General features: G+C 39.6%; 1 protein-coding gene across 40 annotated transcripts in view; it reads right to left on the reverse strand.

Moving 5' to 3' along the window:
* The window catches only part of PTPRD (protein tyrosine phosphatase receptor type D), a 1,703,394-nt gene that overhangs the window by 52,928 nt on the left and 1,625,687 nt on the right, over positions 1–24,779 (reverse strand). For all 40 annotated transcript variants that reach the window (XM_048850700.2, XM_048850704.2, XM_048850702.2 and 37 more), the window contains one exon: positions 9,368–9,543. In XM_048850700.2, the coding sequence (XP_048706657.1) occupies positions 9,368–9,543 (176 nt within the window). The remainder of the gene's footprint in view (positions 1–9,367; positions 9,544–24,779) is intronic.

Below are 24,779 nucleotides of genomic sequence, written 5' to 3' on the forward strand. Positions count from 1 at the left end.
TGAGGCCCTCTTCTAGCAGTTGAGGTGTGAACTCCAAGGAAGGAGAAACTGCTTTTGTAGTTGGCTAGCCATTCACAGTCTTTGTTTAATCATGAGCTGGTGGTGTCAAATTTGCAAATGAATGGAAGCTCAGCAGTTTCTCTTTGAAGTCTGGTCCTGACTTTTTGCTGCAGGATGGCTACCTTTAAATCTGCTATTGTGTGTCCAGGGAGGTTGAAGTGTTCTCCTACAGGTTTTTGTATATTGCCATTCCTAATATCTGATTTGTGTCCATTGGACTGTCCAGTTTGGCCGATGTACATAGCAGAGGGGCATTGCTGGCACAAGTCTGGCTCTGTTGATCTGTTTCCTTATAACATCCACAGCCTTAGAAACAACCCTGACATTATAATCAAAGAGCTGATAAAGGAGGTGCTGTTTTCATCATGAACAGGTCTGACTATAAGCCTTAGAACAGGTCTGCACTATAAGGTGGGTAGAAAGCTGGCTAGATTGTCGGGCTCAACGGGTAGTTATCAATGGTTCCATGTCTAGTTGGCAGCCGGTATCAAGTGGAGTGCCCCAAGGGTCGGTCCTGGGGCCGGTTTTGTTCAATATCTTCATAAATGATCTGGAGGATGGTGTGGATTGCACTCTCAGCAAATTTGCGGATGATACTAAACTGGGAGGAGTGGTAGATACGCTGGAGGGGAGGGATAGGATACAGAAGGACCTAGACAAATTGGAGGATTGGGCCAAAAGAAATCTGATGAGGTTCAATAAGGATAAGTGCAGGGTCCTGCACTTAGGACGGAAGAACCCAATGCACAGCTACAGACTAGGGATCAAATACCTAGGCAGCAGTTCTGCGGAAAAGGACCTAGGGGTGACAGTGGACGAGAAGCTGGATATGAGTCAGCAGTGTGCCCTTGTTGCCAAGAAGGCCAATGGCATTTTGGGATGTATAAGTAGGGGCATAGCGAGCAGATCGAGGGACGTGATCGTTCCCCTCTATTCGACATTGGTGAGGCCTCATCTGGAGTACTGTGTCCAGTTTTGGGCCCCACACTTCAAGAAGGATGTGGATAAATTGGAGAGAGTCCAGCGAAGGGCAACAAAAATGATTAGGGGTCTGGAACACATGAGTTATGAGGAGAGGCTGAGGGAGCTGGGATTGTTTAGCCTGCAGAAGAGAAGAATGAGGGGGGATTTGATAGCTGCTTTCAACTACCTGAAAGGGGGTTCCAAAGAGGATGGCTCTAGACTGTTCTCAATGGTAGCAGATGACAGAACGAGGAGTAATGGTCTCAAGTTGCAGTGGGGGAGGTTTAGATTGGATATTAGGAAAAACTTTTTCACTAAGAGGGTGGTGAAACACTGGAATGCGTTACCTAGGGAGGTGGTAGAATCTCCTTCCTTAGAGGTTTTTAAGGCCAGGCTTGACAAAGCCCTGGCTGGGATGATTTAACTGGGATTTGGTCCTGCTTCGAGCAGGGGGTTGGACTAGATGACCTTCTGGGGTCTCTTCCAACCCTTATATTCTATGATTCTATGATTCTATGACTAACAAAAGGAGGCTGCCAGACAACTCTCCTAGACACCACGGTGCAAATAAGTGATGGTCACGTTAACACCACCCTATACCGAAAAGCCACAGACCACTATGCCTACCTTCATGCCACTAGCTTTCATCCCGGACACACCACTCGATCCATTGTCTACAGCCAAGCGCTGAGCTACAACCGCATTTGCTCCAACCCCTCAGACAGAGACCAACACCTACAAGATCTTCACCAAGCATTCTCAAAACTATGATACCCACAGGAGGAAATAAGGAAACAGACCAACAGAGCCAGATGTGTACCCAGAAGCCTCCTGCTGCAAGACAAGCCCAAGAAAGAAACCAACAGAACTCCACTGGCCATCACATACAGTCCTCAGCTAAAACCTCTCCAGCGCATCATCAGAGTACTCCTTTTCTTTTAACAATCCCTCACTTTCACAGGCCTTGGGAAGCAGGCCAGTCCTCGCCCACAAACAACTCGCCAACCTGAAGCATATTTTCACCAGCAACTACACACCACAACATAGTAACTCTAACTCAGGAACCAATCAATGCAACAAACCTCGATGCCAACTCTGCCCACATATCTACACCAGCGACACCATCACAGGACCTAACCAGATCAGCCACACCATCACCGGTTCATTCACCTGCATGTCCACGAAAGTAATATATGCCACCATGTGCCAGCAATGCCTCTCTGCTATGTACATCGGCCAAACTGGACAGTCCAATGGACACAAATCAGATATTAGGAATGGCAATATACAAAAACCTGTAGGAGAACACTCCACTTCCCTGGACACACAATAGCAGATTTAAAGGTAGCCATCCTGCAGCAAAAAGACTTCAGGACCAGACTTCAAAGAGAAACTGCTGAGCTTCCGTTCATTTGCAAATTTGACACCACCAGTTCAGGATTAAACAAAGACTGTGAATGGCTAGCCAACTACAAAAGCAGTTTCTCCTTCCTTGGAGTTTACACCTCAACTGCTAGAAGAGGGCCTCATCCTCCCTGATTGAACTAACCCTCGTTATCCCTAACCTGATTCTTGCTTGCATATTTATACCTGCCTCTGGAAATTTCCGCTACATGCATCCGACGAAGTGGGTATTCACCCATGAAAGCTTATGCCCCAATACGTCTGTTAGTCTATAAGGTGCCACAGGACTCTTTGCCGCTTTTACAGATCCAGACTAACACGGCTACCCCTCTGATCCAACTGCGTACTCTATTTGTATGTTCATCAAGCCTAAATGTATGAGACATAGAAGAACTGAGATTTGCATAGTTCTTGTGTGGGTGACAGAACAATTGTGCAACATGGATTTCAGGCAAGTTCCCCTGTTTACATTTCCACTGTGCCTCTATCCATAACAGAGCATGAGAAAGAGAATTAATGTTTCAATATATGATTTGGTGAATGCAGTTTGAGTTCGTGCCACTTTAGGATGAGATTGTGACAAAGTCCTAAAGGAGTCAGGCACACAAATTACACTGACTTTCAGTCGGAGTTGAGCAGCTCACTGCCCATTGTGCCTTTGAAAATCTTCCCCCTTACTGGATTGCCATATGTCTGAATATTACAAATGTGACAGGATTAACTGGTCCCACAACAGAACATAACACTTCCAGTGTTATAAGAATAACCAGTTGCATTTTGTCATAGTAAACAAAAAGCAGTACAAAACCTATACATTTTGAATTTACTTTTTGTGAATCTGGTGTATGCATGGTCTAGCAACAGTTTTGCCAGCAATGCAAAAAATTTTTTGGCTAGATTTAACTCCCATCCATTCTTATCCTTTTTTATATCTTAACATTCTAATAGAATTTAAAAACAAAGTAATACTGATAGTTCCTGATTGATCCGAAAGTTATTGGTTTGCCATCCTAAATCAAAAAGCAATAGCAAATCAAGTGCTTATCTCTTCCCATGTAAGAAGATAGTATTATTCAGCAAGAAAGAAGTGCCACTTGCAACATCCTTCCTTTCCTGACAGCATGAAAGCTGAGACCAATTTATAGCTAGTTTACCAGATAAAGACATGCATATTCTTCTAGTTTCCACAGTAAGTAACCATTATTTTTGTGGCTGGTCATCTGTTTACATTAAGTATTCATCACTTTTCAAAAATGAATACACCCAGCCTATACTGCATAGTGCAAAACAAATGTTTGTATGCTAACCAACTTTGGACTAAGTGAAAGATAGATGGAGTTCTTAGTGTTCAGGTTATACATGTTATTTGTAAAGAACAGTTAAATGAAAGTATTGATGACTCTTCTACTTTCATAGCCATATTAGTGAAGATGTGGATCCCCGTCACTTAGGCTGCATATGACTTCAGTACAACCTATCAAAACCTACCTAAGCTGAAAGATAATGAATCTAGTATTACAAATTAAAAACTATCTTTATCACAATCCTGTCAAAATGTATCCTAAGTATGTACCTGTCTGAAAGTCCTTCATGTCTTCCAGGCAGCAAAGAAAACAAAACTCTGCCTCAACCGTGAACTAACTAGTGTATATGTACCACTGCTTTCTATTGGATGCAATCAGAACTGCTCAGCGTATCACAGGCACATTTCTGCCATCAGCAAATGGAAATTCACCTGATGTGGTGAGGCCTGTGATTCTGGAGAAGAAGAATATGGGGATTATACCCAGAGCTGCTTTGAAATTCTGAATGTAACAAGGCATGTAACAAGGTACACCATACATTTGCGTCAATGATATTCATACTAAACAGACTTTTGGAGCAACTATGTTGCATACTGAATTTGTTGCAAAGCCAAACATTCTTCAGTATTACTTTCTGTACTTCTAGAACCTCTATAAAACTTGCCTGATGTCATTCAATACTCCCCTCTCCCTATCAAAAAATAAAATCAAAATTCTAATTCCAAGTCTCAAGTAAATGGATGTTCTGGTCCCTTTTACTTCTCTAGTGTGTGGGCATATCCTGTGTATACATTGCAGCACCACCATTTTTGTTTATATGTGTGATGGATTATAAACCTCTCAAAACATTGGGACTTCAAACAGTGTTCTCACTGGGTGACATATAGTCCTGAACTCTCAAAAAACACACACCACACTCACCAAACAAAAGCAGCCTTGCTGTTACAGTGAATGTATATTATCAAGTTCATCTAGCTTCTCCGAGGAGAGTGGAACCCCTCTTGGCTTCGCCACAAGTGGCTAATGGTTGGACTCAGAACACAAGGAAGAGGGTGGCACATACCAAGGTGGAGCAGCATGGCACCGGGTGCCACGGGGGACTCTGGATGGCATGAACCTAGTGTGTAGCTATTGCACTGCTGAAACTCTATGTAATTATCTCCAAAGATGGCAAACACACACAAAAAGGCACTTAATTCTCTTTAACAATGATAAATACTCCAAATAGAAGCAAAGCCTATGGCCCTTAATTATTCCCAGTTGTTCTTATTGCACTAATATAGGACTGGTACAGAGGGTCTCATTGTTTCATTATTAAATTAATTGAAAGATGATCCTGCTTTCCTACTGGTCTTTGACAGAAAGACTATTTCTGCATACAGCTCACTGTGTCTATGGCAACATGTAGTTCAACTGCCACATAATGAATTAATTATTTTTTGTTCACATTTGTGTATATTCGTGGCTTGCAACGGTCTCCATTTCTTGGTAGTTAATGACTGGCAAGTTCAACTTAAGGGCCTGCAGCAAAGTGACGGGCACTTGACTCTTCCAGATGGTCATTAGCTGTGAGGAAATGTAGGAAGCATCGGCGTAAGTAATAAGTAGTTCCTCATCAATCCAGAACATTCAAGTCAGGTTCATATTGCTGAAGCAGTTGCTGCAAGGCTTATATTGTATTTGGCTCTAATTTGGCAGAGGGGGTTGTGTCAGAAGATTCTGGCTATGCATACCATGTTAGTGATGCCCCAGTGAGGAAAATATTGTCAGTGATAGCAATGAGGAGAAAGTATAAATGAACACTGTGTCTGTCCAGAACATTCTGGAGTGAGTCTGTACCAAGGAATGAGAATAAGGAATGGAAAGTTCAAGATCTCTTACAATGGAGTTACCTGCAACAATGTCCTACCCCAAACAATATTTCTGAGGGGAATATATAGTGACCCAGTGGATAATACAAATGTTGCCTTGATGTAACAACATTTTCTTTTGTTCCACACTGAGGTCCCTTGTCCCCACCTGGCTGCTCAGATCAATGCATATGTTGACTGTAGCATGGAAACAATTTGGGACCACCTCCTATGGCATGGAGGTCCCCTGAGAATGCAATAAACCAAAAGGATCTGGCACTAAAAATGTAAATTTTGGAGGGGGCGGGAATCAATCCAGAAACTCTCATGCCATAATATTAATGCTTTAAATGGTCTTATGTGTTCCTGTAATGTAACAGTTAACTGCTTTTCCTAATCTCTTCACCCCTTAATGGGTTTCTTTTAGTTCATTCAGATTAAACTCATGCATGTAATAAATGTGTTACCAACACTGTTCCATGCATTGCAGTATGTATAATCCTTTTTCACATAAACAGAGTAATGGGACAGATTTCCTCTCTGAGGTCTGGATTAGGTCAGGTGAGATTCCCAGAGATGACATTTAAAACAAAAATAAGGAAATGTGAACGGTTGTATACGAAAGAGCTTTCTTTATTCTGCAGCTTCCCAATAGCCAAACAAATGAATAACTAATTCACTGTAACATCTTCATTTGACATTCTCAGCTGTTAAATATGTAAGTTCTCAAAGCTGAGGTTAGTCAGACATCTAACACATGCTAATGAACCAACTTAGTTTGCTTCTGCAGATGCCATTTTAAAAAAAACCTTTTATCCATGCAGCACAGGTTAAAAAGCCTGATGCCAAGCTCCAGCATTGAACAATGAAAAAAGCAAGGTAAACAAAATGAAGACATGAAGATAGAAAAGGAGATGAAGTCCTAGAGAGGAACTATCTTCCTTTGCAGAAGAGATAATGATCAGGGATGTCAAGGCATGAAAGCGGACAGAAAAGGGAACAAAGAACAAGGAAAAACAAAATTAAAGGATGGCCTAATCTTCATTAGTGTTTAATAGTGTTTATATCTCATTTTTGAAATTTCATTTGGTCTTGTGCTGTATAAAGAAATGATGGCATAGAAAAAAACATGTAATCTTCTAATTGTATTCTTTCCTAGATTAGGGATTCCCACTTCTGCCCCACTAATAATACCATTAATGACATTATCTGAAGATGCTATTTTAGGAGGGGAAGAGGTAACCTAAGTGTCATATTTTCACATTTGCAAGCTCTACCTTAAATAAAATTGCCCATTCTGCTAAATTATTTATTGAGATCTGGTTACATGGACTATTATTGACTGCGCTGACTGCATGAAACTCATTTCACTTATGAACTAAGAATGAGCTAAATCATAAATGAAAGAAATACACAGACATTAACATAGAAACACACAGATAGTCAACTGACTAGGACTGTCTGGACTCGCATTACACTCAAGGAATGTGTTGCCACTGAATGCAAATCATACGTAAAGGTGATTGTTATTCTGATCAGCTCTTTTCAGGGTACAGTCAGCAGAGAGCAGAATTAGCTTGAAACTGCAATAAGCAATTAGTGAAGAGAATGAGCAGAATTGTATTTGGTTATTTCAAAACAAGTTTCTGTACATGGGGCAACGACGTGCAGTGTTAAGATACATGGGAAGTATTTAAGTAAAAATACTTTCTGCAAAGGACTGTTCATCATCATCAGACTTTAGAGTAGCACCGATGCCATTTAGAAGTAACTGTATTATTAGAAGCAACTAGTGAGGAAATGCGGAGAATTTCATTTGCCTCAGTCAAAACAACTTTCAGTTCCTGGGCTAAGTAAGGCCTGGGGCGTCAAGATAAAATAAATTATTCTGAGAAAAATATCTTTTGCAATGAACTCATTACCAACAGGTATGTGTGGGCAGTGATGTCAATGGAAGTTGAATTTACAGGCAGGCACTGAGTCTATAATTTTACTGCTATATCTTGCCTCAACTGGATGCTATTCCTTTATTTCTAATAGGTGCTGAAATGGGAAGAGGCCAAATCTGTACACCAATAAGTCTCCAAACCAAAAGTACTGCAGTCACGAAGTTCAAGTGACATAAGCATCACAGCACTGCCCTGCATACATCCAACATGGGAAGGGAAGTTAATGTCATTACGGAAAGGAATGAAGTATTACAGTGGATTTAGTTTTGCTACCATCTCAATAAACTAAAAATGTTCTAATTTTAAAAATGGAGCTTATACATAAACTGCTTATATATAAACTATGATCTGGTCAGTCTATGCACAATCTACTTTTTACTGATTTAAAGACTTTTTTTGTCTGACAGCACATTTTCCCCTCTCTCTCTTTTTTGCCCCAGTTGGAACTTTTCTCGAATCTAGATACTTTTTGACCCCAGTGGCTTATTTTGACCTTGGTGGACCTCTTCCATTCTTTTCACAATTTAAAAAAATCCTTATTTTTAATTTAACATTACAGTCCTGCTAATTTTTTCTGATACTCATCCACTCCATTATTTCCTTTCTGATCACATACATACCCTGCATTCCATCTCCAGCTTCCCTAATTTTACTTTGACCTTTACAGATTATTCCTGGTGAAGACCTCATAGTGGAAACACCATAGATAATTTTGTCTTCTGTTTTTGGCATGTATTAGTAAGAAACGTTTTTGCTTTTAGCAGTCCCATGTGCAAACATAACACCCTTCTTATACTTTTATCCACAGCTGAGTACTCACTGATCTTAACTAAAACTTAGTCCACGGAATATAAGTCCAAAAGTTGAGTGATAGTGACATATCTTAACTTTGTTATGAAAAGATGACTCAGCCATATTTTTGTTCTCGTGCAGGAAGTGACACTTCCAATCCCCTACTCTTGTTTCTAATGATGGATAAGTCTCATGAAGTTGAGATGTTTTGTTCAGATGAGCAGCCAAACTTTGGATTCTTATCTGAATCTTATCTCATTAAGTTAGGGCCAACTTTCTGACTGGGCAAAAGTTTGAATTCAGTTTTATTTTTATCAATTCAGGCATTGATCCCTATTTGGTTCTTGTTAGAAAAGTAGACTTCTAGTTATCACATGCCAAATTGACATTGTTCTTGCTGGGAATCATTAATACAGCTTGCAGATTTTTTTAATCAGAATAAAAATTTGTCAAACAACATGTTAGCTGATATTTGCTTATTTTGTGTGGGAACACAAAATATTCAGCAGCTCAATATTACAAAAACATGATGTCTTCCTATGTGTTTGAACAATGCCTATCATATTTTGGCCACATTTATAACAGCAATAAAAAAATTCAATTATAATTTTAAGTGAAAATAGTTCTATTAGAACAAAGGTGGGCAAACTACGGCAACCCCAATTGCAAATTGCAACCCCAATGTGGCCCTTGGGCCAAAAAGTTTGCCCACCCCTGTATTAGAAAATAGTAAGTTGCATCAAAACATCATTGCAGTTTAGTTTGGACTTAGTTGAAGTGTCTGGAGAAACTATTAAAGATGATGGGATGTCAAGTTTCCTAGTCACTAGAAAACAGACTAAGAAAAAAGTGGCATGGCTGTGTAGCTCCGCATATAATAATAAAGACGCTATTATTAGCCATCACTCTCAAATTCTTCAGATACAGAGAGGATTGGGCAAAAACTCAGAGGCAGATTTGAATGAAAAACATATGTAAATGATAAAGCAGATACAAGTTTTAATTATTTTTTAATCAGTCTACAAAAGCAAAAAGCAATTCTTACCCTGGACCTTTCCTCCAGTTTTGTCATCATGACCACAGTTGCACCCCGTTGCTCCCACATCATTCTCCAGAAATCTCCAAAGGTTTCTGGGAGAGCCCCTTGTGTTGCTATGTAAGCATTCTGCTTTCTGTAACCATCTATGTAGTTGGCATTGACATAGTCACTTCCAGGTATGCCTGCAAAGCAAGAAGAATGAATACATTTGAGAAGTCAGACCACGTCAGACACTATTCCTGAGACATTCTGGTATAAAGGTGAGTACGGGTCTCTCCATATGTTTTAATGAGTACATTCAATATTTGATAAACAAACAATATTACAACATTGTGATATCAATTGGCATGGAAGAAGTGTTTAGATAGGGGCAGATTCTTGCCTTGGCATCAAACTTAAGTTAGAGAACCTCTTTTTTGCTTAGATTGCAGAAGCCAATTAGAATATATGCTTGTGTTTATTCCAGTCAGTTTTGGTATCTTTCTGCTAAAGTGGTGATCAATCAGTCAATAAAATGTGTCAAAAGAGACAAATGGGCTCTCAAACTCCAGCTGTCTCTTGTCCCCACATTTCCTCTCCTCTCTCCAATGCACCCTATCACTTGATATTGTTTTCATACAAAATGTAATTTTCAAGAGAGAGAAAAAGCAAGCAAAACTACTGTACAAAATAAAGTCTCTAAATTTAAGAGGAAATCATCATCAGCTGCACAAAGCTCAAATGGACAGATTGCCTGTGCATGACTTTTAGGGCTTGTATGGGCAGAATGCTCTACAATAACCACACTAATGTGGCCTGCTATGCTTCATGACCTATATAGGCATTTTGGCCAGGGACCACATGCAGTTTGTTGATTTAGTGGCCATGCTGGACTGCCCAGAAACTCCCCTGCACATTGTCAGGAAAAGACCAACTGTGGAGCGCGGCTCCATTTTTTGCAAAGGGTACGGAGGTGGTTCTGTTGCATTTCAGATCTTGTGTATCCTTCCTGGTGGGGAGGACAAGATTTCTTCACCCAAAGGAAAATTATAGGCTCCCATGGTTTCATTCTTTACATTTTTTAATATATGAAAGGTGCTGATAGTTTCAGACAACTATGATTGCTGTTTGTACTTCTCCCCATAATTGGATTGCAGTAGATAAGTATTGGCCTTCTTTTTGGAAAAAGAATATGGAAACCAAGTGCAAAAAAATCATGGAACCTACTATAACATATGTGTATGAAGTAAGCACCTTGACAAGTAAATACATATGTAACAAGGTGGAAGGTCTAAGACCCTGCATGGAAACATGGTTCTGTCCTGTTGAGTCACCCTTGGTGAAGTGAGCTGTAGCTCATGAAAGCTTATGCTCAAATAAATTGGTTAGTCTCTAAGGTGCCACAAGTACTCCTGTTCTTTTTGCGGATACAGACTAACACGGCCGCTACTCTGAAACCTAGGTACTAAAACTCTTTGTTGAGATTCAGAGGTATTACTGTCATGTCATGCAGGCATGAGGGTCCAATGGGCTCCAACTGGATATAAAGGGGTTAGCAGATCTCTTTGAGCAGGGCAAAAAACTGAGATAGAACAGAGGAAGTCCCAGAGATATTGTAACAATTGAGGCTCCATTTTACCTTAATTGTGAGCTCAACTGTAAGAAGTGAGTGAAAGGTCACAAATTACCACAATAACCTAGAAAAATGTTGATGGAAAAAAGGTGCAAAATGGAGTCAGAAAGACTGAATTAGTCCAAACAAAAAGGTCTACCTGATCTAATTCAAGGGGAGCATAAAGACCATGCCCAATAAACAAGAGAAGTGTGGGACTGGAAATCAATGATGCAGAATTGTTGGACAAAATAATGAAGGGATTTCTCCCATTGCTCTCTTACGGGGGTTCTTATAAGAAAATACTTTGGGGGAGAAAAATACGCTATCAACTACTTCGGATGAGGAGACAGGTAGACCGGAAGAAGTGAGCTTCACCACTGTGGCTGACCTCTGTCTCCTCAGATCCACTGTGACACTGCTGGCCCTTTGTCATCCTGGTCCTGAAAGAAGTTCTGACCAGACAGGAGACAGAGAAAGGGACCCAGATGACATCTGCCACTACTACCTGCTCTGATTAAATCCTGAACCCCACCTGGGAACATGAGACTTTGATTCCTGCTGTCACCCACCATTTGTGTGTCCTTTTCATTCCCCACCTTATTTCTTCTCTTTCCTTTCTCTCTTTTTTGCCTTTCTATTTATTAAGAGACTGGCTTAGCTGGCCAAGGCTGTATACTTTGCAACAGTGCTGTAAGACTGTGACCAACGAGGCAGCTAAAAGCAATGCCTTACATAGCCCAACGTTGGTGTCAGTTTGCCACGTCTCGCAGTGGTTGATAAGACCATTTGCATGCTATGCCAGTACAGTTCTGCAGTAAGGTGGCAAGTGAGAATCAACACCAGAGGCAGAAGCTGCATTTTCTACCTTTGCTGTTCTTCTCTCCCTTCTCTTGTGTGTGTATTTGTCTTCTACAAAATGGGATCAGACTTTAACAACAGCAGCTCCAGCACATCTCAACTAACTCTTTTCCTCAAAAGTTATTACTATCTTTAACACCAGCTAAAAAACTGTTAGGGGAAAGAAAAATTCTCCCCCCATCTAAAGGGAAAGAGGACAAGGAGTGTTGTTAAACTAAAAGACTTACTCAGTCCTTCACTTTTCAAACACTAGCTCTTTTTCCTTCTTTTTTGTATTTTTAAGAAAAGATTGAAGAATTTTTAATGTGTGTTTACTATAGAACTAAAATGAGGTGTCTGTGTACCAAACCCTGAACCTTGTTTACAACTGTTTAATGTTGTACAATGACAGGGTCATGTTAACAATTTGACTCTTTGGGCCCATTTATTCCATCAAAATTGATATAACAGAGGGAAACCAGATACGGAGGTAATGGGTGTGGTTTAAAACACAGGTAGACAAACACCCTAGTGCTCTGGGAGGAAATGTAGTTTCTAAGGTGTGTTTTGTTATTGTTTTGAGTTGCCAGTGAAGCCAAACTCTAAGGGCTCGATTCTGCACCTACTGAAGACAAAGGCTCCTATTGACTCCAAAGATGTCATAGCAGGATTTAACTCTGGGACTGTGTGCTCTTCTGAAGATTGGTTAGGGATTCAGCGTATTCATACCATACTTACAGTGTCATTACCAGAGAGACAAGGTGCGTGAGGAAATATCTTTTATTGGACCAATTTCTATTGGTGAGAGAGAGCTTGTATCATTACTGTTTTCTAATTGATGACTTTGAGATCCTCCAGAGACTAGGATTTGGAGCAGCTGTTTTTTCTCTATTTTTTTCATTTTTGTGTGGAAAACTATTGTATTTTCAGAAATGTTGGCTGGAACATATCAAATTGTGCATCAGAATAGAGTAGTACGAAAGTAGAGCTAAGAGTCTTCTGAGTCATTTTTCTTTTGGCAGGAATTACTGTTTTATGCTTTTATAATTATGCTAGATAATACTTAATCCTGCCTTGAGTGCAGAGGACTAGATTAGAAGACCCCTCAAGGTCCCTTCCAGTCCTATGATTCTATGTCAAACTACTAGATACACAGCTATCAGCGGCACTGACTTTTTAATCTGCCGGGGGGGGGGGTGCTTAACCTTCCGGTTCTGCCTCAGGGTCTGCCCTGCTCGACTCCTTCCCCACCCGCCCCCACTCCACCCCTTCCCCCAAGGCCCCTGCCCCTGCCCTCCCCTTCCTGCCCCCGCTCTACCTCTGCCCACCTCTTCCAACAACTAGCTCTTATGTAGAGCTTAGCCATCACTAGATCTCAAAGCACTTTACAAAGTATCTATTTATGAATAATCTTCCAATCGGTACTTCAGGATCAGAGTCATAAAAACTATATCTTCTTATTTATGACTTAATTTATAACTGAGCCTCTCTCTTTCAAAAACTCATGTCACACTCACCAACAGGCACATGTTTCAGAGTAACAGCCGTGTTAGTCTGTATTCACAAAAAGAAAAGGAGTACTTGTGGCACCTTAGAGACTGACCAATTTATCTGAGCATAAGCTTTCGTGAGCTACAGCTCACTTCATCGGATGACATGTGTGCCTCTGTCCTCCCCACAGCTATCCTAAGAAGCAGTTAGGTAAATTAGACAGACTATTCTGAAATAAAGACGAAATCTGACTATACAGTGGAGTAATCCCATTATCAAATCTTTTCTTTTGCTACTTATTGAGATTTTTTAAATATACCTATTTTTTCATTCCAGTGCCCAATGAGCACTGAATAAGGTTACTGACCTCTTACAATGAGACTAATTAAGATCCAATATAATCTGGAAAAGATTATAAAACTATGGATTATACGTTAGGATAGCCTTAGTTTGGTCAGTAAAACTAGCCTTGGAGGCTCAAGGAAGCGATATAGATTTATTTTTTACCTGTCTAAATTGCATTTGGTTTAACTGTGTTTTCAATTTGGCTTTTAATATGTGTGTGTGTATGTGTATATACATGCATGCACACATGTAGGAGGAAAGTGCTGACTAAATAGCTCAGGACAGGAAAAGACCTCTAACTTCAGAGTTGAAGAGGGAACAAGCAGCATTCCCAGATCTAGAAACACCCAGAGTCACAGGAAGGCCTACTGACTCTATGCCTTAGAGTTGGTTGAAAAAAAATTGCCACACTTATTTTCCCACTACCAAAACAAAAAATTTCCTGAGAAAGTTTCTGCTTTCATCAATTATTTCAGGTTTTTTATAAAAATGAACATTTTTTAGTGTTAAAAGCTGTTTGGTATTTAGTTTTTCCATGACAACCTGAATAAACATTCTAAAAAAATTGATAAAAATGGGGAAAACACTCATTTTCTTTGAAATTTTCTACAAGAAATAAGACAGTTTTCCTGACCAGCTTTACCATGCATCGAAATGCCTCAGATGGGTCAGAACTGGCATAGAAAGATCCCTCAGCTATTTATTTTACAGTGCTCACCCATAACACTAAAAGGCACAATAAACTGGGTGGAGATGTAGGGAGGAAAGAGAGATGACGAGATTTCTCCCCTAACTTCTGACTGTCCTGATGGTGTCCTCCCTAAATATAGATGCAAGATTCACTTGTGGTCTATTTCCCTGTCCCCACCAATTTCTTGCACCTCTTGGCTAGAAGCTTTTCTTTCACAGTGATAATTCTCTTCTCTTTCCTTTGTTTTCAGTAATTTTGTTTGTGGACTGCTCTTAGTTGTTTTCAGGATAATGGGTCATTTTCTTGACACTTACTTCATCACAGACATTTCAAAAAGTGACTCCTTGAAGACCACATCATGTGATTCCTGGTTATTTTTCCCTAGTAAGTCTATGCTGTGTGCATGCCTGAAAAGCATCAATTCCATTTACAAAGGATGGGAATTGGGGTTCAAAAGGCTCTCTCTGACTTAATTAGACACGTTTTCATGTTTCCTTAAATGTGGAAATCTGAGTTGATGATTTAGAAAATACATCTGCTGGGCATAATGTCACATTTTCTTCCTTTATCAAGATAATAAAAAAAACATCTTCACAAGGCAGATGAGAAGATGCATGAGGCCAGCATAGAAATATATAGCTACTGGGTATTAATAATGAAGAAACTACATCAGGCTGGTAAGAAACATTTTCTGAATAAATTAGAATTATATTATGATGTCTGGTATCACACTTTGAAGCATATGTTGTTATAAATAAAAGCATGAAAATTAAAAAAACAACAACACTTTTTTTTGTAAAGTGATCTTCTGGGATGGTTGGCCTCTGGAGCCAACGGTACACAACTCACCCTGAAGATTATCAGCAAGAGGGAATACTGAAAACTCTACATCAAACACTGCACTAATACTCCTTGAATCCAATGCTAACTGTACTGCTAAAGAATCAAAACAAAAAAAAATAATAAAAAAAATGTTCCAGAATGGCTGAAATTTTAATATTTAAAATTGCCTGAACAAGGGATGTTCCCAGACTAGATCTCCACTCAACCCTGGAAAGAAATCAAGAGAGAAGACGAGTTAACCTTATGAGTATTTGCAGAGGGGCTTTTGCAGGGCCAAGAGAAAGTGGAACATACCACAGAGCCGGCACTCTCACCTGCATCCCCTTTTACTGGTGGAAAGGAATCTGTGCTACACTTCCTCATGGAGATTGGACTGCATGGAATTTGTAAGGGGGGCTCCCTTGGACGTGAATCGGCAAACCGTTTCTCTGCAGCATTTCCTTGTCCCAAAGCAGATGATATGAGCAAGTTATCTTCACTAGAATTCTTGAAGTGAATTCTGCTTCAAGTAGTACTAAATTAATGTATCTGCACTCCTGTCTGTGAAGAAGGCTGTGTGCAGTGATGTGTTTCAAGGGAGGGGAGTGCAGAGAGGCCAACACTAACTTATTCCTCCGCCAACCCCAATGCTCACCTCTCCCACTCTCCCTTGTTACCTCCACACATGCTACCACCACCTCCATGACTCTCACTCTCTCCTAGACACCCCTACAACCACTCTGACTTAGGTCTGGTCTACACTGGGGGATGGTGGGTGGAATCGATCTAAGGTACACAACTTCAGCTATGAGAATAGCATAGCTGAAGTCGATGTATCTTAGATTGACTTAGAATTACTTACTTCGCGTCCTTGCGGCACGGGATTGACGGCAGCCACTCCCCCGTCAACTCCACTTCCACCTCTCGCCCTGGTGGAGTTCTGGAGTCAACGGCAGAGTGATCGGGGATCGATTTATCGCGTCTACACTAGATAGATTGATCACTACCCGCCAATCCGGCGGGGAGTGTAGACGTGGCCTTAGTCTCCCAGTCATCTTTTTTCAGACACACGCCAATTACATTCAAAATGAGCTCCAAAAAACTCATTTCACTTGGTCTCCCAGTCAACCCCCATCCCTGCATAACACTACTCCTTTGCTCAACCACCTCCCACAACACACACACCAATCCTTCAGGGCATGGGCCTTCTCATATTATTCTCTGGCAAGTGTCTAGTGCAATAACTTGTAAACTGAGCAAAAGTTAAATGCCCATTGCAGAGGGAGATACATGTACTGTAACAACATGTCATTTTATAGTCACTTCTCTGACCATAACCACACTCCGAGCTGAGAAAACTGGACAACACTGTGTCATATCTAATAGCATAAAAACAATCAAAAGCCAGCCAGTTTGATTGTACTACGAAGAAATCCTGCAAATCTTTGTTAGTTGCCATAGCTTAAAGGCATCTTACCCACAAGCACAGAGGCAACTGCCATCATTACTTAAATTTGGGTGTAACAGTCTGAGATCAGTGGTTTTTGTATGCCTGCTTTCTGTAAACGCATGAGTCAGGAAAGAGACAATGGGCTAAATTCTGTATTTAGTTACGCTGCTCTGAAACTGGAGGAATGCATTAGTGTTATTACTGATTTATGCCAGTGTAACTGGGCACAGAATCGGGCCTGATCTCTGCAGCATCATCCCCATTGTAGAAGTTGTACTAGTGATGGTGTCCCAGTTCCTGCCTGAGAGTTCAGTTGACGGATGAGTTTCCAGGCAATTCTCTCACACCTCTTTTCTAATAGCCCTTCTCTCTGTGGGAAGGAGTGACCAAAGTCTAGAAATTCCCTCCTTAGCATGGGGATCTAGCATTGTGGTGGCAACATTAGATGAATGGCTGAGCACAAAAGACCTTGGCTTCTCCGGAGAATAAAGGAGCCAGATTTTACACACAGAGAGCATAAAAACCAGTGAAACAAAAATACCCAATAACACAATTGAGATACACAGCAGATAACAGGTATAAAAACAAACTGTCTCTCTGTGGTTACTGACTTACTATTGGATTGTTTTTATGAAATAAAACGAGAGTTGAACAAGCAGCAATATTCTCTGTGTACACAGGTTAAGAGATACAAGTCCCACACAATGGGGCTGGTAATGCAGACCTTAACATTATTTCTTTGATTCCCTGAAGAAAGTTGTCATCTGAAATAGCTTTAATTAGACTTTACTTTTTATTCACAGACTGAAATCATATCATGAAATTGTTTCAACTCTTTACAAAGGCTAAGTACTGCACAGTCTTTCTATTTAAGACAAATTAAACCATAAACCTTTGTTTCTGTGAGGCTTCTCTAAAAGATGTGCTGTTAAGTATTTAAAAAAAAAGTCTGAAGTAATAGGATTAAACTCTGTCATGCTTGTAAACAATTAACTTGAGATAATGTAATGATGAATAGAAAATTCTGATGAAGCTATAATATCGGCTTAAATCAATGACTAATGTTTTGAACTATGTCAGGATGAAATGAACGAAAACAGCTATTGGATGCAAATCAAAAATGTTGTTTCTGAGAAAGTTTTCTTGTAACACGATAGATATTGGTAAGGAAACTACCAAACTCAAACAGCGCCATGGTATAAATACCATGTAGTATTTAGAGCTCATTGAAAAAAGAGCAGTATTCAGCAGACACTTCTAATAATAAATATTGATAAAATGAAGACATTTCACTAGGGCGCAGGAAAGTATAATATATTGCGAAGTAGTTTAAGGAACAAAGGAAAGAGGAGAAACTTAGGTGGAGGAGAAGATGGATTGTTGGCATGGGATGGTATATGGGTTGGCGCTGGGACGGGCTGATGGGACTAGAAGAGTACAGGAAAGAAATGAATGGAAAGGACAAGAGATATAGGAGTTTCCAGGGCAGAAGGCAATAGAGAGAGAGAAAACTTTGGAGAGGAGAACAGAATATGAGAAGTGAAAAGGAGCAGGATGACTGAACAGACAGAATGAGGAAAAGGACCATGGAACAGAGAGAAGAGGAGACAGTGAAAAGGGAACAAAGAGCAGAAAAAGATGGAAAGATTTAAAACTAGAATTGGTATCTAGGAGACAGTGGTGAGGGGAAGGTGAAGACAGGAATAAACAACAAGGAAGGGAGAGACAGAAAATTATCTCCAGGAAAGAAAAGCCAGGGCAGACAAGCAAGGAAAGAAGGCTGAGAAAAGTGGAGGGAGGGGGCCAAGGAAAAACAAAAAAAGTTACAGTCACTTTCAAATTTTCTAAATTGATCAACAGAAAGACTCGAGGCAAGGAAGGAGTTGGAAGGGTAGAAAGAGAAAAAAGTAGAGATAAAACATTAAACAAAGTCTCACAGAGAGGCACAGATAATAACAGCACAATGCCACAACAGTGCTTTCTGATGACAGTGTCATATTGACACAATATTGCACAACAAGTATTGAAGTGCAATGTGAGGACATCACACTGATAATTGTGTGGCTCTCTGAAACTCATTTTATTCATAAAGTAGCTCTCCAGTTCTTCCAGGGTGAGTAAAGATATACAGTACAACACTATAATGTCTATCAAAGGAATTCCTGAATGGAAGTAAATATTAATATTAATACCTGGATGACATACTGTAAAGTCATAGTGTTCCTTTTACCTATGAACTAAAATACTGCTTCAGACAAAAAATTTCAGTTCAATTTTTTTAAAGCAAAATAATTTGGTAGGAAAACAATTTTACTACCAGAATTTACATTAAACAACTAAGGACCACATCCTTCACCTCTGTGCAAAAACCAAGCCCATGGACATTTTGCAAGGGCTCTGTCAAGGTTTCTTCCCCACTCTGAACTGGTAGGGACCTGCATGAAAACCTCCTAAGCTTACTTTTACCAGCTTAGGTTAAAACTTCTCCAAGGTACAAACTATTTTACCCTTTGCCCTTGAACTTCCACTGCCACCACCAAACATTTATCTGGGTTTATTTATTAGGAAAGCGTTGTTTGGAAATGTCTTTCCCCCCAAAATCCTCCCAACACTTGCACCCCACTTCCTGGGGAAGGTTTGGTAAAAATCCTCACCAATTTGCATAGGTGACCACAGACCCAAACCCTTGGATCTTAAGGACAATGAAAAAGCATTCAGTGTCTGAAAAGAAGGATTTTAATTGAAGAAAAAAGTAAAAAAGCATCACCTCTGTAAAATCAGGATGGTAAATACCTTACAGGGTAATTAGATTCAAAACATAGAGAATCCCTCTAGGTAAAACCTTAAGTTACAAAAAGACACAGAGACAGGAATATCCATTCTATTCAGCACTGCTTAATTTCTCACCCATTTAAAGAAATCATAATCTAACGCATATTTAGCTAGATTACTTACTAAGTTCTAAGACTCCATTCCTGTTCTGTCCCCGGCAAAAGCATCACACAGACAGACACAGACTCTTTGTTTTTCTCCCTCCTCCCAGCTTTTGAAAGTATCTGGTCTCCTCATGGGTCATTTTGGTCAGGTGCCAGCGAGGTTATCCTAGCTTCTTAACCCTTTACAGGTTAAAGGATTTTTCCTCTGGCCAGGAGGGATTTCAAAGGTGTTTACCCTTCCCTTTATATTTATGACAGGCTCTCCAGAGGGACATGCAGGGATACACGTGTTGGGGAAATGAATGGAATTGTCTCCTCTTGGTCTTGGAGTATCAGTAAAGCAACTGATTTCAGAGTAGCAGCCGTGTTAGTCTGTATTCGCAAAAAGAAAAGGAGTACTTGTGGCACCTTAGAGACTAACCAATTTATTTGAGCATAAGCTTTCGTGAGCTACAGCTCACTTCATCGGATGCATAAAGTGGGAAATACAGTGGGGAGATTTATATACACAGAGAACATGAAACAATGGGTGTTACTATACACACGGTAACGAGAGTGATCAGGTAAGGTGAGCTATTACCAGCAGGAGAGCAGGGGGAAAAAAACTTTTGTAGTGATAATCAAGGTGGGCCATTTCCAGCCTTGACAAGAACGTCTGAGGAACAGTGGGGGGGGGGGAATAAACATGGGGAAATAGTTTTACTTTGTATAATGACTGATCCACTTCCAGTCTCTATTCAAGCCTAAGTTAATTGTATCCAGTTTGCAAATTAATTCCAATTCAGCAGTCTCTCGTTGGAGTCTGTTTTTGAAGTCTTTTTGTTGGAATATAATATTTAGGTCTGTAATCGAGTGACCAGAGAGATTGAAGTGTTCTCCGCCTGGTTTATGAATGTTATAATTCTTGACATCTGATTTGTGTCCATTTATTCTTTTACGTAGAGACTGTCCAGTTTGACCAATGTCCATGGCAGAGAGGCATTGCTGGCACATGATGGCATATATCACATTGGTAGATGTGCAGGTGAACGAGACTCTGATAGTGTGGCTGATGTTATTAGGCTCTGTGATGGTGTCCCCTGAATAGATATGTGGGCACAGTTGGCAACGGGCTTTGTTGCAAGGATAGGTTCCTCGGTTAGTGGTTCTGTTGTGTGGTGTGTGGCTGCTGGTGAGTATTTGCTTCAGGTTGGAGGGATGTCTATAAGCAAGGACTGGCCTGTCTCCCAAGGTCTGTGAGAGTGATGGGTCGTCCTTCAGGATCGGTTGTAGATCCTTGATGATGCTCATCTTAAGTGATCAGTCTCCTTACAGTGTGTATGATAACAGAGTATAGAGTTCTCTGTGTATATAAATCTCCCCACTGTATTTTCCACTGAATGCATCCGATGAAGTGAGCTGTAGCTCACGAAAGCTTATGCTCAAATAAATGTGTTAGTCTCTAAGGTGCCACAAGTACTCTTTTTCTTTTTAGTAAAGCAACTGTGTCCTAGCACGGCCTCCCAGCTCCGGTAGCATCTGCAACTCTAACATATTTCTTCACTGAGCGGTTTTGGGTGGTAAGCAGATCCACAGTCCAGGCTGTTTACACCCTCAAAATTCCCCTCAGCTTTGCTGTTGAGACAGCCACTCATATCTAGAGACAGCCATTCAGCCTGCCCTCTACACCCTATTATGCAGTGGTTCTTCTGTGTCTCAGGCACATTGCCTGCGGATGGGAAGGGACAGGAAATCACCCTGAACATTTGGTTTTGTTTTATGAACAGAACATAATACAACTGCAGTGTGACAGAGAGCATGAGTAACCAGACTGCAGTACACTGCTGTTGCCCTTAACTATTCAGTAAGTATTTAACAATATACATTTGTCAGAATACCTTCTACAGCTAAAGATCATGAGCTAAACAGTGAATGCCAATTTAGTGGTAACTGGTGACCCAATATAAAATAAGCGTATTAGCAGTTTCTTGCCTTTTTCTTTATATGCACAGATTTACTCCAATGCATAATCTCATTTTAAAGGTGCTAACCTGCCCAAAAGACAAATAATCAAGCAGTTGTGATATGACAGATATTATTTACACCTGAATTTTTTCAATTGCTAATATTATGCAAATCCAAACAGAGATCGCAGATTTTTAGTCTTTCTTAGATGCCTCCAAACAAGAACTGAAAGCCCTTTTCGTACATGCATTTTAAAAAATATTTTATTTCCCACTATTTTAAACCCTCTTTTGACATTTAAAATGAATTTTCTATTTGTGCTAATTTTATCTGTTTATGTTTAACAAATATGGGGAAAATTTCTGCTCTCAGATCTATACCAATCCATATGTCAGATCTTAACTCTGATATTCTGCTCTCTTCTAGTACTACAGAGCTTCACCTTCTTCTCTCCTTTCATGTGTTCCTTCTGGACACATCCAAAAACAGCACAATATCATAGATGAGATTCAACTTGCACACTGGAGAAGAATTCTGTCAAATGATATTTTTCTTCAGACAGAAATTGAAATGAACATAACCAACTTGGGTTTACCTCCTAACGTGGCATTTAATGGAAAGAAATTAAAATGTCACAAATTCAAAACCATTATCTGTTTATACAATATGCAGTGTTGACTGTGGAACTCATTGCCACAGAAAGTTGTTGAGTCCAAGAACTTAGAAAGATTAAAAAAAGGGACTGGATGTTTAAACGTATAACAAGAATACAACAGCTAATGCTAATACAACTTCTGGAAGAGAACTTTAACCCCATGATTCAGGGCTTAAGTCAATTTTTAACTTTTAGAGATGATGAAAGCAGATGATCCCACATCTGTCTACAACTGGGTTCTGAAATCTTCTGCTGAAGCATCTACTACTGGCCACTGTCAGAGACAGGATACTGAACTAGATGGATCTTGGATCCACCTCAGTCTGGCAATTTCTGTGTTTCTTGTTTGTACAACAGCATCAATAACAAAGGTATCACACAAAGGTATCACATTCACTATGCGAATAGTGTTTGTTAAGGCACTGGACTAGGACTCGGGAGATCTGAGTTTGATCCCTGGCTCTCCCTTTGTGATCTTGGGCACATAACTCAGTCTCTCTGTACTTCATTTCTTCACCGGAACGATGAACTTTGAGGTCCCCAAACATTTAAGTGACGGGGGTCACCATACCTAGATAGATTGTTAAGTACTACAGTTGCAAAAAACAAAACACATGTCTGACTGAGACATTCTATGCACCTGATGTTATTATTGGGGATGTGGTGCTTTTTTGTAGCTGGATAGATTTCTCAATAGAGAATTTTAGAAAGAACACAGGGTTGGATCCAAAACCCATTGACATTAATGGGAGTCTTTCAATTGACCTCAGTGAGCTTTGGATGAGGCTCATAGGTATCTAAAATAATGAACAATGATTCTCATGAGGTTAAAACAAATGCAACATAGTCCAGCTGCTAGGCCTGACCTATGTGGATAGTGTCACTCTGAAACATATTCCTGTAACAATATTAAAAGCATTCATTTCCATGGCAGCTTGAAAACAAACGCAGCTGTCAAATGAAATACTGGGTAGCTTATGTATTTTCCTACAGGGAATGTTTATTTTTATTTATAGACTGACAAAACAGTGTAATGAAGTATTGACGCTTGAAAAAGAAACACTTATTACACAACGTTAAGCCAGTATATTAAATTTAGCACGTTAGATACATAAAATAACTCAGACATATATCCATAGAAATTCTCTTCAGAAACGAGGAGTTAAATAGTAAAGTTATTGCTTATTTTAAGTCACATCATTTTAACACAAGCAAACATTTCACACTTGATTTATGTTGCTTTGGTTGTCATATATTGAGGCCTGAAAAGTTTATAAAGGTAGGTAAATCACCCGGTGGAGTCAAAAAACTATTTGTGTGTGTGTGTAAGTCTATCACTGATATTTCATATGGCTATAATTATGTTTTATGGACTTAGGATCAACAGCATTTTTAAAGAGTTAGTCACTTTAACCTCCTCAGGTTATTTATGCCATTAAAAAGGGAAATCAAACATTACAGTTAGTGTTTATGTTTTTCTCAAACTCGTTAAGTATTTCTTTACCAGGTAGACTCCTTTTCTGCAAATACTACGCTTGAAAAAGAATTATTTAGAACTTTTCTTTGATTCTCGTAATTTTTATTTTAAAAAGTTAGTCTACTGGGTAATTCGATTAACCTTGTTTGAGTATTATTTCTGGGTTTTGGTTTTTTTTTCCTTTTTCCCATTCTGATCACATCTCCGAAACATGTTCATTTCCAGGGTCACTTGTTAAGGGGAATCTGGCAGGCCTTTTCAAACCCAGCCATCTCTTAATTCACTCACGAGTCAACAAATGGATTTATTTGAAATTAAATGTTCTTCTCTTTTGTCAGTTACTCAACTCTCTTCCCAGCCTGCACCCAGTGAAAAATCATCTTCCTTGCTTTAGAACTAGTTACTTGAAAATGACTTTACCATTTTCTCCAAAGTACATTTAAACAATTCAGAAGAGCATCACTGCACAGTGGTTTGGTTTGGTTTTTTTTGGTTTTTTTTACTATTTACCTATCCTCATTTTATGGAGTTGTGGTTGTTTTGTGTGCTGAACTACAACAAAGCAACAACATGAGAATCTAACCAACAGCAGAGACAACTCTAATTTTTAGTAAACTCTTTGGTGTTCAGCTAGATATTTCTATAAAGTAATGTGAGGAAATTTAACTGACACCACCAAAAAATTTAGTCAATACCAGTTAAATGAGCTCCATAGGTGGAACAAATGTAAGATGATTATTATATGCAAATGTTTCAAGGCAATCATTTAAATTTTCTAATATACTTGAGAAACTGTCTCTGTGTTATCAAAGCGTACAATATGCAGCTGCAATAAATTAGGCAAAGAGGTAAAGCTCAACCAGTGGAATTGTGTTTTCCTTCACCGAGCATTTACTTGGCTGTGCATAGCATACTAGAGAATTGATTACACCTATAAATACCATCACTGCTATATTCCATGTCTGCAGGTTGGGAGTAGCCAAAGATAAGGTGTTCACAATGCAGATTAAAACACTGCACAATTTAACATATAGAACGTTAAAAATGAAGCAACTATGTCTTTGCATACAGGATACAAGGACTGAAAGTCCTCTTTAATTTTAAAGCCAATTCAATATACAAGATCTATCAAAGCTTACTAAAGGCAATTTTTATTTTCATTTAAATTGTCCCACT

This window comes from Caretta caretta, chromosome 5 (assembly GCF_965140235.1).
Source record: "Caretta caretta isolate rCarCar2 chromosome 5, rCarCar1.hap1, whole genome shotgun sequence".
Classification (NCBI taxonomy): domain Eukaryota; kingdom Metazoa; phylum Chordata; order Testudines; family Cheloniidae; genus Caretta; species Caretta caretta.